Source organism: Pseudopodoces humilis, chromosome 7, assembly GCF_049639895.1.
Source record: "Pseudopodoces humilis isolate 2021_Gansu_Grassland_sample_001 chromosome 7, ASM4963989v1, whole genome shotgun sequence".
In the NCBI taxonomy this organism is placed as follows: domain Eukaryota; kingdom Metazoa; phylum Chordata; class Aves; order Passeriformes; family Paridae; genus Pseudopodoces; species Pseudopodoces humilis.
Window position 1 is genome coordinate 27,114,094 of NC_142206.1, and position 12,338 is coordinate 27,126,431.

At 34.7% G+C, this 12,338-nt stretch overlaps 1 protein-coding gene across 1 annotated transcript in view; it reads right to left on the reverse strand.

Moving 5' to 3' along the window:
* The window catches only part of UBR1 (ubiquitin protein ligase E3 component n-recognin 1), a 59,615-nt gene that overhangs the window by 33,167 nt on the left and 14,110 nt on the right, over positions 1-12,338 (reverse strand). Inside the window, exons 4-19 of the mRNA XM_014252064.2 lie at positions 12,012-12,122; positions 10,556-10,686; positions 9,409-9,550; positions 8,815-8,877; positions 8,379-8,502; positions 6,548-6,655; positions 6,135-6,223; positions 5,212-5,310; positions 4,388-4,545; positions 3,653-3,752; positions 3,261-3,389; positions 2,865-3,045; positions 1,940-2,001; positions 1,604-1,714; positions 568-633; positions 364-465 (exon numbers count right to left, since the gene is read on the reverse strand). Of these exons, the coding sequence (XP_014107539.2) occupies positions 364-465; positions 568-633; positions 1,604-1,714; positions 1,940-2,001; positions 2,865-3,045; positions 3,261-3,389; positions 3,653-3,752; positions 4,388-4,545; positions 5,212-5,310; positions 6,135-6,223; positions 6,548-6,655; positions 8,379-8,502; positions 8,815-8,877; positions 9,409-9,550; positions 10,556-10,686; positions 12,012-12,122 (1,776 nt within the window). The remainder of the gene's footprint in view (positions 1-363; positions 466-567; positions 634-1,603; positions 1,715-1,939; positions 2,002-2,864; positions 3,046-3,260; positions 3,390-3,652; positions 3,753-4,387; positions 4,546-5,211; positions 5,311-6,134; positions 6,224-6,547; positions 6,656-8,378; positions 8,503-8,814; positions 8,878-9,408; positions 9,551-10,555; positions 10,687-12,011; positions 12,123-12,338) is intronic.

Consider the following 12,338-nt stretch of genomic DNA (forward strand, 5'->3'; position numbering starts at 1 on the left):
TGAAGGGTAATATCAATAAGTTCAAGCCACAAGAAGCAGCATAACAACCCAAGAAACTTCCACCAAAATAAAAGCACATAACACAGCTAAGAAACATAGAAATGCTATCATGAAGTCATTTACATGGATTTTGGTAGATGCCCTATGAAATAAAGATCCAAAAGGGGCAAGACTTGCTTGCTAATTTTGAGGAAGCCTCTACAAATTCCAAATACAAAATATTTACCTAACCACCAGATCCTGTGTTTACTGACTTCTAGTGTGGCCTTAAAAATGCAGTTATCAACAGTAGCTAGTTTTTTTTACTGATGTTTCATATACTCAAAGCTAGCAAATTTAACAGCAGAAGAGTTTGCTACTTACCTGATCTTTGGTGGGTCTGATCTTTTTGAAAGCATCAGCAAGCTCATATCTCTGCAGTATCAGCAGGAGAAACTGGTTTGGATCCATAAGAGATGCACCTATCTATCAAAAAACCCAAATTAACATCACTTACTATTTCAAACCCATGTAAATTTAACTGAATTTTTAAAAATTACAATTACACAATGATTCAGAACATTGTACCTGGAGCATAATGATGTCTTTATCATACATCTCTTCTCTGCATTTAACATCTTGATAATAGAATACCTAACAAACAGAAAAATGAAATAGAGATATAAAGTAATGTACTACCTAATGTGCATCAGTTAATCTCTGAGGCTCTTCAAACTGTACCACACCTTCATTGAGTAAAGGAAAGTCCATATTTCTTTCAAAATAAATACGTACTTTAATGGAAGTGAAAAATGTTTTTTCACATATCCAGAAAAAGTCTATGCCATACTTTACACCCCCTTTCAAGAGGGCATAACTCCAATAGCTTGCTGCTAATGAAGTAACTCTAAACGTCCTCCTTCTCCTACCCCAGTTCTCAGAAAGACAACTTTGCTGGGTTTTCCCAAGATTTACTTCAATTTCATCAGAGTCCTGTGCAAGGTTAGCAGAGAATTTCTGCCATCAAAGGAAGAAAGAAAAAACAAACAAACAAAAACAAAAACAAACAAACAAAAAACAACAAAAAACCCCACCCTAAAGTGAAGCCAAAGGAGGCAAATGCAAGAATAGACTTTCCCTTTACCTTTATTATTGCAATAGAGGTCACAAGTATTAGAATATGTTCGTATGCCTAGCTATAGGGTTCTCAAAAATTTAGTGTGAGACTGAAATAGTTTAACTTTTGTATATAATAATTTACACACACCATGAGAAATTTCTAACTTTTTATGTTATAAGCAAGTGTATTAACAACTACTTATGCAGTGATAATGATATCTGAAAGTAGCTTACAAGTAGACATCAGCAACATTAATACTTATTTCACAGAGCAAGAAAGAGTCACAATGGAGATGAAAATACTCATCTAAGACAGGGAGGTATGCCACTGCTGAAGCTAGAAATAAAACCATGTAACCTAAATTTCCACCTAGAAATTTTTCTTTTTACTGTAGGAGTGACCCCGTTACCCCTCTCTGCACTGGATAAACCCCTGGCAGCATTACTGAGCAACCCTTGCAAACACTAATAGGATCAGCTCACCACTGAGCACTGTAGGGAGTACCTGGCTTATCAGGGAGAGCCCATTCCTTCTCCACATCTCTGCAGCAACCTGTGCAACCAGGACAAGGCATCGCAAAGGATATTCTACCAGCAGCTCCACTTGAAATTCTTCCTAGAATTTAAAAAAAGAAAACAAAACACAAAAACCACAAAAAAACCACCTCAGAATATATCTGCCAGTGGTTTTAAAAGTTTAAGTCCTAATGAACAAAGATATATTGACAGCTGAAAAATAACTTGTATGTGTGCCATGAAGGTTAGAGAATATAGCCTGAGGCTTTTTCTTTCCAGAGTATAAATCACAAAAGCATTTGGGGAAAAAAAAAAAGTCTCTTACAGGAGAAACAAACTCGTGCAATCTTGAGATGGCTCCAGTCTTGCTTAGTCGTACATGAAGACCTACAAACCAAGGAAGAAAAATCAGAAAATAAATCAAATCAGTGAAGGTTCTCTAACTCCTCCTAAATGTTAGCTAAATCATCTACAATTCAGAGAATTCAAGAAAAAAAAATTTGTTTAGGAAAGACTTCATACTTTCCTTTTTTTATGGCAGAAGATCTATTACATTATCAAATAGTTCTTACTAGTCTTACAATCCATTATTTTATGAATAAATTTACACTGAATGAATGAACACCATCTAAATTGTGATGCTATATAATATTAGCAAAAATTTATTTCACATTTAAATCATACATCAGTAGTAAACTAATTTCAAGACTACAAGGCTTACCAGATGGTATCTTGGTATCAAATGACATGATAAAGAATCTACAGCTTAATAATAGCATATGATTTAATTTGTATTCTACAGAAAGCAGCAATTGCATTCTGACTGGAACAATGTCCTGGCATTCTGCAAACATGTCTTTTAGGAGGATCATTTTAACAGTCCTAAGAGATATATAGGTAGAAAATAAATTCACATACAATAATAATGGACATTCATTTTAGATAAAGCAGATAGAACCAACTTCTGAGAAGACTAAGGATCTCTCATTAAAAAGGAAATTTTTTCCTTCTTGACTGACTTCTCTCTCTTCCATTTAAAAATACATCCTCCAACCTCCATAGAAATGCTGTTTGGAGAAAAACTTTCCCTTAGTGGAACATATGGGGAACATGTCTTCCTGATCATGAGAATGTCAGAAAGTCAGAGAGCAACTGATCTGTGAAGCACTTAATCCAAATATTTTCTGGAGTAAAAAAATAGAGATGGATGACAAACATGGTTTAAACACCAATCAAAACACATTACCTACCAGCAAGAGTCCTAGACAGTGGCAAATGTATGCTGACAGGATCTGCAGACACTCTGTAAGGTCTGCTCTCCAGGGTATGGCCACATAAGTGAAATACTGTCTTCTCCCGAGATCGGCCATTTGTGCTACACCTCATCACAGCTTTATGACATTCTCTGTAGGACCTGAGCAGCAGCTCTTCCTAGAATTTAAAATACATGCATAGATTTTATTTAAAAATCATGCAGTCCTTCCTTTCTCCCTTAGTCATACCCAGATTAATTATTTCAGACCATTTTTTGGTGGATAGCCATATTGAATAATAGCAAACTTTTGTAAAAGCTGCTATTTCAAATGCTCTCAGGAAGATTCACAAAAGGCATGCATGCAAGAATCCCAGAAAATTGATATACTTACGTCACAGGCACACCACTCCTGGAACATCAAAAGAATGTTCTTGAGCTGCATCTGTATGGCAATAGCTGCTTCCCAGTCAGGGTCTACCTCAATGTGCTGACCAATCTGTCTTTTTATCTCCTCCATTCCCTGAAATGGAAATCCCACAAAGTACTCTAAGTCAGTGATCACAGGCTTAACAAAACCGAAAATTCCACAACCAAAAGGTAAAATAAATGTAACTAAATCTGATGAGTATTACTTCTAGAAGCATGACTTCGTCACCCACCCAGAACAGGGACTGAACCTTGTAATTGCATGTTTACATCCATTATAATAATATGGGGAAAAAAGAGGAACTGTAATCTCTTTACAACAGAATATTATAAAGAAATTATTTAAAAGTATTGTACCTGCATGCAAGTTAGAATCCTTAGGAAAGAAACAAATCCTTCTAAAAAACGCTCCCTCAGACGGTCTGTCCATACTGTAGGCTTGCTGACTAAGACATACCTGTCCCCAAAAAGAATATTATCATCCTCTGCTCAAACTTCTCTTATGCTTGTATTTCAAGTGTTCTTGAAATACATTTTTTTTCAATTAATACCATCAATTACATATCAAATTACATCATCCTCCCCATCTTAAAGTACTCAGAAAATTTCCCCAAATACTAGAACTACCAGTATCTTGGTGTGACTCCATCATTGGAAATTGACAGATTTTTTTTTTTTAATTCCAAGGTATTTGAGGTGGTTTGGTCTTACATTACTTTGTTTATTAGAGCAATTTGGTACCAGTAAAAGTAGAAAACCCTGTGCAGATAAGGATTATACAGCTTTCACAGAATGACAGTAAATAGGAGACAAATTTCTCATACTGTCTCACAGTAGTTACATCTTATTTACTAATGTAAATATTATATGCAATTAGGTAATTGAAAACCAAAAAATGTTTTTACAGAATGTAATTTTGTTTTTTTAAATTTTAAGTTTCCACTGAAAAAGAAAACATTAAGATTTCATGCGTGTTTTTTGAGGGGATTTGGTTTAATTTTAAAGCAGTTTTATCATAAGTCTCTGAATTGAAACACCTCATCATACTACTAATATTTTAGAGCTGCTCTAGCTTCTCAGCCTCACACTTACCTAAGGTCATATATTACTGCATATACCCGGTTCAGTTTGTCCTGACTGTAGCCTTGGAAGTTGAACTTGTCATTTTTGTCTAGGTACTCTGGAAGCACTTCTAAAAGTGTCTCTGTAATGGTGGTGATTACATTTTGCTCTTCAATAAGATGTCGAGCCTGCAAGCAAAAAATTAAAGTTTTTCTTCCCATTTTTGTTTAATGTTTTCATCAAAACACTTTTCCTTTGAACTCAATCTTTCTTATTAAAAGTTGTTTTAATCATTCACAAAGAGTCCAAGATAAAACTCCCACAGTATTTATTGCGTAGGAACACAACTGCTATCAACTTTGTATGCTTGTTCAGTTCTAACAGCATGTATATAATGGATATACAGGGTTTTTTTTCTAGAAAGATCATGTAGAAAAGAATTTTTACATTAGTACTTCAGCCAAGAAACATATAACCTTCAAAATTTATAAATATACTTCCTCTCTATCTTTCATCCCCACAAGAAGACATTTAACCACTTTTTAAGCCCCTTGCCCTGTTTTTAAAGTCACATTGACAGGTAAATGTGAGCAGTAAATAAATACACAAAGTTAATGCAGAGTACAATGTGCCAGGAACTTATACTTATTTGCATTCCCTCTATGATCTGTAATGAATTTTCACATCAACTCAAGCTCCTGCTTTCATATCGGCCTTAAGAAATCACAAAATCATTCATATTCAACTCAGCAATGCATAAAGACTCCCTGCCAAATACAACAATCTGCAAAGCTGGCACTGCTAACAATTCTCAAACTTATTTTACAACATTAGCAGAGCCAGGCTGTACATACCAGAGTAGGTACAGTGAACATCTGAACTGAGAGTGCTGTCACGGAGAGAACTCTGTCATGATCATCACTGATGTATTCCTTTTGCAGTGCCTTGTAATACTAGAAAAAGAGAGCATTGGGGACATTAAAAAAAATTAATAAAAATGTTTACTTTTTTATTCACAAGAATTATATCCCAGTGTGTTTCTCCCACCTAACAGAAGTAGTTCCAACAAAAACAGCACAATGTCCTCAATGCACCAAAGCAATTCAATATGGCTCCCACTGCCTTAATACTGAAGATAAGCACAAATTTAACTGATTTTCCAGATTGGAACCAACATTTTTTCTCCTACAACCAATATTCCCCTGAAAAAATATTAGATATCTGAACAAAATCAAATACATGAAGAATAAAAAATTTCTTATAAAACAAGTCTTCCCCCTGCGGTGAACCGAATGGATAGTTGTTCAACAACTGTCTGTAAAAGACAAAGTCTTTGTTTGCTTTGTTTCAGTCCAGAGATAATCAAGTATCAATCATCTTTATCAGAATTTAAAAGTCTCACCCTAAAACAAAAACTTTGTCTTTATGTTTTGTATATTTCTTAATTATTATATCTAATTTTCAAGACGAAAGGCCAATTTCAGTTGCAGTTCATCTGGCATTTTGAAAGATACACAGAATACAAACAACATGGCATTCAAACAAGCATATCCCTACATGAGTCTAAGAAACAAACCAGTGACATGGGAATTAATTAACTGAATTCCATAAAGGCTGAGCTAGTTATTGAAGCTCTGCTTGTTAAAAATTCATTATTTATACTGAAATAATTTTCAGTATTATTTCAGTGTTCAGTATTTTTCAGTATTCAGTATTTTTTGGGGGTTAATTTCATTAAGGTAGTACAAATTCATAGCATAAAAACTAAACCATTTACCTTCACAAATTCCACAGCAAAAAGTTTTTTGTATTCCATTTCCATGAAAAAACTACTGAAGATAAGTTCATGAAGAACCTTCCTCGCCCCTGCAAAAAGCCAATACAATGCATGTCACTTTGTTGTACTAAGATTATCTAAGATGCAGCTTTTTGTGAAAAAAGGAATCAATTACTAAACAATAATTAAAAATCATTAAAAGCCTTGAAATGGTTATGGAGCATAAGAACAAAGTTAGTAATATTTTTCAGGTTTTGACATTTATTGGTATGTATTTAAAAAATAAAACCATAATATAAAAACCATGAAGAAATATAATTCTACATGCATAGCACTTACATTTATCTATACGTTACACACATGAAAAATTAGTTTGACAAATCTTTAGTTTATAGCAACATGGATACACAAACCTTTATGAAGTCTTGCATCCCATAGCATCAACTTGCTTATAAAGCAGGGATTTTCAGATCCAGCTTCTTCTTTGAGACATATTTGACAAAAGATCTGGCGAAAGTCACCTGTAGAGATGAAACTACTCATTTGTACAAGAATGTTTCAATAATTCAATTATATGACACAAGAAAATTAGAATTACAGAATTCTATTACTTACAAGAGAAAAAGAAGGCACTTAAGTAAGAATTACTTTTAATATTTTTCTCAATGAACACACTCCCACATACCCTTTGCCTTACTAATTTCTTCCTATTTTTCTTGTCTACCTAATTTAGTAAATCCTGTGATGCAGAAGAATATTTTAAAATTAAAATAATTTAGACAGCTTTGCAAAGCAAATCCATAAGAAGCCTTTATTATATCAGCACAGAAGTGCTCAGGGCTAGGCAAGTCTCTGCTGGTCACTGCCTCAGACCTTGAAAGTCAGTCTTTTGCAGAATTTCAGAAATTCTTTTGTATTTTCTTGCACCTATTAGTAAACTCAGTACTTGAAGTAGTTTTGGGGACGAACATATCGCAGTCAAGCTTGGGTTTTTAGTGTTCCAAAATGAGGCCTTATATTAAGGAAAAATGAAGAGTTAGGAATCAAGTTCCTGACAACCTGGAAATAAACATGATTAAATGTTTCTTGATCCATGTTCTACCACTTAAAACAAAACTATGAAAGGAACAGGAACTACTAGACCATAAAGAAGCTCCAGCTGAGTACGGAACATCAGGCTCATAAAGCCTCTATGTATATAATCCAGAAGAAGGACAGGAATGTTTGACTTCAATCTTTGTACTTAAAGATTCTCCTAAAACATAAAAGTATCTGTCAACTTACCTGGATAAAAATCAAACTTTCTGTAGAAACTTTGAAATAACCCATACTCAAAAATTTGTACTGATTAAAAGAACTGTCTGAGGAATTGAGAACAGCAAGAAAATACCATTGGCAAAATAAATACAAACTTGAAAAGAACAGAACACTAAAGCTTGTAAAACACTGCAAAGAATTACAAAAAAGGTACAGGTCTGATGTATGTATTTCAAGTAAAGATCCACAAGTGTCCAGAAAAAAATGAGAAGAAATTCACTCCACTAACAAAGCTTACAAAGGGGCTAAAGCAGATCACCAGATTTACCTAGCAAGAAAGAGGTTAAGGAGTAGAGCTTTATCTATGTATATTTGTACTGTGTGGACAAATTTTATAATGGCTTTAGTGTGGCAAGACACAGGTATGAAAAAAAAAATTAACAAATCTAAAGTACATTGATTCAGAAATCTTTAAAACCATAAGCATCATCAAACACCAGAATAATGTTTGAAAGCTTGAAATAGACTTTCCAGTACTGGAAAAAATTTTTAATTAAGGTTTTAATTTGCTACTTTTATTGACACTTCCTAATGAATCACAGCTATCAAATTTGAAGCAGGAATTAACGTAAGCAGAGGATGTATGTTTTCACTGATAGAGAAGTTCTGTGGCTTTCCACTAGCACTAAGGAGGGTAGCTTTCAAGTAAGAGTCACATACTGAGTGTGTGTGACGCTGAGAATAATAAAACTTTGAGACAGCGCTCCATCCGGGAAACAAACACATTTATTTCAACAAGAAGGAACAGAGGAGTACTGCTATTCATAACCTCACTAACGAATAGCAGCACCCATATTACTGCATTCCTAATTTTCTAATTAGGAAGAACATCAAAGTCCTTTAATTAAGGGAATAACATATATAACACTGCTTAATTCATTCAAATACTGGCATGGCATTATTGTAACAAAACCCAGTAATGCTTACTTGAATAGCTCATGAGTTTGTTCAGCCAAGAACCAAGGCGCAAGGCAAACTTCTGGTGTGCCATAACATCAGCATGCAGAACCTCCACGTGAAGTGGTCGCTGAGAAACATTTTCAGAATGCCTCTAGGAGTCAGGTAAATGTTAGTACATATAAAATAAAATAAAATGGCATTAATTTAATTATTTATTTTCACTACCCACCATCTCTCCCAAGCAAAACAAAGAAAACAATTCGATGATTTATTTCTGAAGGTATCTATCCATCTATCTCAAATGTGGTGGTGTAAATTCAATTCCAAAAAGTTCACAGGCAAGTTATAAAACCACAGAAGCGCTGAGCTAAAGACTTTACAGCAGGCAAATAACTGCTGAGTATTAATACTAATTAGGTTGGTATGGGGTGCTTTTTTTGTGAAAAATACTATAGGAAGTTACCTTAATTTCTTCTTTTGCTTCCTGACAAGAGGCATAATGTCCTGCCTTAACAGCTCTACGACCCTGTTTAAGAAAATATTGAGCATGGGATCAATAACAAAGCAAACCCAAAACACCACAAGTCCAATCCTTGCAATTTTTATACATAACAGAAAAACAGTACCCAACATCACTCACAGTTCTATTAAATATCTAGAAACAAATAAAAATTAACATAATTATCTGTAGAAAAAATGCTATCCAAATTAACAACACAACAACTAAGTAAAGACTGGCTATCTTATTAAATAAGGAAAATTCATGTACACATTAAAACAGATGAGAGAGATTTCCACAGAATACTTTAAATACAAACTATATCAACTTGCCTCCTGGCACAAAGTACATGAAATAGCAGGGTATAACCAGAGATACATGCTTCTTAAACAAATTCTCCACACCTGAGAAACAAATGTTGACTAAGAGTTGCTCAGCCATGTACCTTTCTCTCCTCAAGTTCCAGCAACCAGAAACAAAGATTTTATAACCAAGTGACTGTAGTAGTAACTCTTAATATTAGAAGGAGACTCTCTCCAATATCCCAAATGCACTAACCTCTTTATCTATGGCAGTGGTATGCAACTGGGCTTCACCAAGTTCACAGCCAAGTGCCCTTTGCAGGCTGTAGATAACATGATCGTAAGAATGGTGTTCATCATTGAAAAGGACACAGTAGTAGCTGTCTACCTTCTCTCTGCTGGGAAAAGGGTAACATATACAAATAAAATTGTAAATAATGTCCTATCAAATACAGTTTAATTGATAGCTTGAGAAGAATGTCAAATACAATTTAAAAAGTTACTCAAGTAAATTGAGCATATTCTTCATGCTAATGACACCCCTCATCATCTAAGCCAGAAAAAGCCATAGAAATTATGTATCAAGTACAAAAAAGGTTTGAAGTTATTTGATATTCACTAATAATTTCCTTCCTCTGCTGTTTTATGAATCCATTTGTTTTATAATGTGATACACAGCCTTTTTCCATTTTCATAGAATTATGGAATGGCTGTAGTTGGAGGGGACCTTTAAAATTCATCTAGTCCAGCCCCCTGCTATGAGCAGGGACATCTTTAAGTAGATCAGGTTTCTCAGAGCCCCATCCAACCTGACCTTGAATGTTTCCAGGGATAGCCCATCCACCAACCCTCTGGGCAACCAGTTCCAGCATTTCACCATCCTCACTGTAAAAAATTCCTTCTTGTATTTATTCTAAATCTACCCTCCTTGAGTTTCAAACCATTAGCCCTTATCCTATTGCAACAGACCTCACTAAAAGATTTGCCCATATCTTTCTCTCAAGCACTGCGAAAAGCATCCTTGGAAATCTGCCAGCTCATTTCTGCTCCCCTGTCCCTTAGTACCCCACCAGTGTCTCCCAAGACAGCCAATGGCACCTAGTGGGTCTCTCCACTCCTGATATTTCCCCCCCTGGGCACTACGAGCTGCCACTTCACTGTGGATCAGGCTGGCCCAGGAGCACTTCCCTTCAGTGACTGATGAAGGATGGTCAGACACCACTTTTCCCATGAAGTATCAAAGCTTTACTCTACATAACTCTAGGTCAAACATACCACAGTGCTGTTTACAGGGATTTCAGCACTGATTTGCAGGGATGTCTGTAAGAGTATGAGACTATCCTAGGCAAAATGATAATCCAAGTTGCTAATGCATTGAAAAGAAAGTTGGAAATACTCCCTACCTGATGGTGAGCTCCACAGGTAGTTCCTTGTCTTCCTCCCAGATAAGCATATCTACAATGTATTTTATCACAGAGGGAAACACTCTCCTAGAATGTTCCATAATTTCTTCATTCAACTGACATTCAGAATTCTGTAAAACATAAGATAATATTAATATGGAAAAGAACCTGAAAAAAAATTAAAAGGGGGTTGGTAGAGTAATTATTATTAATTATTTTATTAAATATTCATATAACAGGAAATTATAATAAAATATGCATACACGTACTGTAAACTATATATACATACTTGTACTACAATCAGGCAATTATCCTTTTCATGATTTTCATGCACATTAACCTCACCTAATTTCTTCTTTTCAAAGTTATTTCATCCTAAGGATGTATTCCAACAGTTTCATAATACCATTCTTTATGCATCCATGTTTTATCTAGGACTAGACTATGAAAGGCCTCATCAAATATGTTAGCTTCACTTTTTTTTTTAAATTTGTGTCCAAAGAAGCTGTTTAACAGCTTTCTGTATTCCCACAAATATTAAAAGTCCGCAGTGCAGACCAAGCAACAAGCTCCAAGTGGTAAACAAATTACTCCTTAATACAGCTTCAACCATTTTTATTTCTGAAATTCATTAACTTTCTTCAAAATGAAGGATGAAGAAGCGAAGGAAAACTTTGTCTCATTTTTCTCTAAGACCAGTGCTTTTTATTCCCTTTCCATTAAACTTTTTTGCCAGATCATAAATAACAGTATGCTTGCTACATCAGGGATTAGGGGTCTGCTTGCAATGACAAATGTTAAGGTTTTTCATCCTGATTATCTCAGAATGAAGGATTCTGAAAAAAAGCCAAATTTTACCTGAAGCAACTGATTTTCCCATATTCTCTTTAAGAATTCCTTGTAAGATGGCCTATTTCTCGTTAATATTCTCCTTTACAAGGTACAATAACCATGAGACACCTTAGCATAAGAAGTTAGTTTCAAGGGACATAAAATTTTTTTTAGTCATAGTGACAAATCACACACCAGAAGTAACTGACAAATTTAATTGCTCAGTAATGCAGTAACATAGAAAAGAGAAAATATTAAAATCAAATTTCTAAACATTTGCTAACCACTAGGAAACCAAATATTCGTAAATAAGAACTGAGTAATATACTTTGCAAAGAAAAGAACAAGTGACTGCAATTTTAATTCCAAGTGAAAGACTCAAGTGCACAAGACAGGTAGATGAAACTGTCTCCAAACAAAAAGGGAAAAAAACCCCAAAGGATGTCTAATATATACGTTTGATCCCAAACACCTTGACCAACGAAATCCTGGTTCAACTTGACTTAACCTGTTACATCATGAGTTATACAACACATATATATTCATATACAGGAATAAGCACTTTTTAAAATAAGAAGGTAACATTTACAATATTTATTAATTTCACTTCAAGCGATATTCTTACTTCTTTTGGAGAACTTGATGCTCCAGGCTCATGTTTAGTACACAGCGGTCCAGCCTTCCATGCCTCTGTATCCCCACAGTCACAAAATCCACCTCCAGTGGAGCTATGCATCTGGAAAAACCATGTATTTCAGTCATGAAATATGCCCATAAAAGCAAGAGGAAAATAGCAAATGTGCATTATTTAAATCAAACACAAGTACAAACACTTACTTAAAAATAGAAGAGTCACTGCATAACCAATGGATTTACTACAATTTTTTTTTTTTTTTTTGCTAAAAGGAAACTTACCAGAGGAGAAGGGGGGTAAAAGATAAAACTTTTTGAG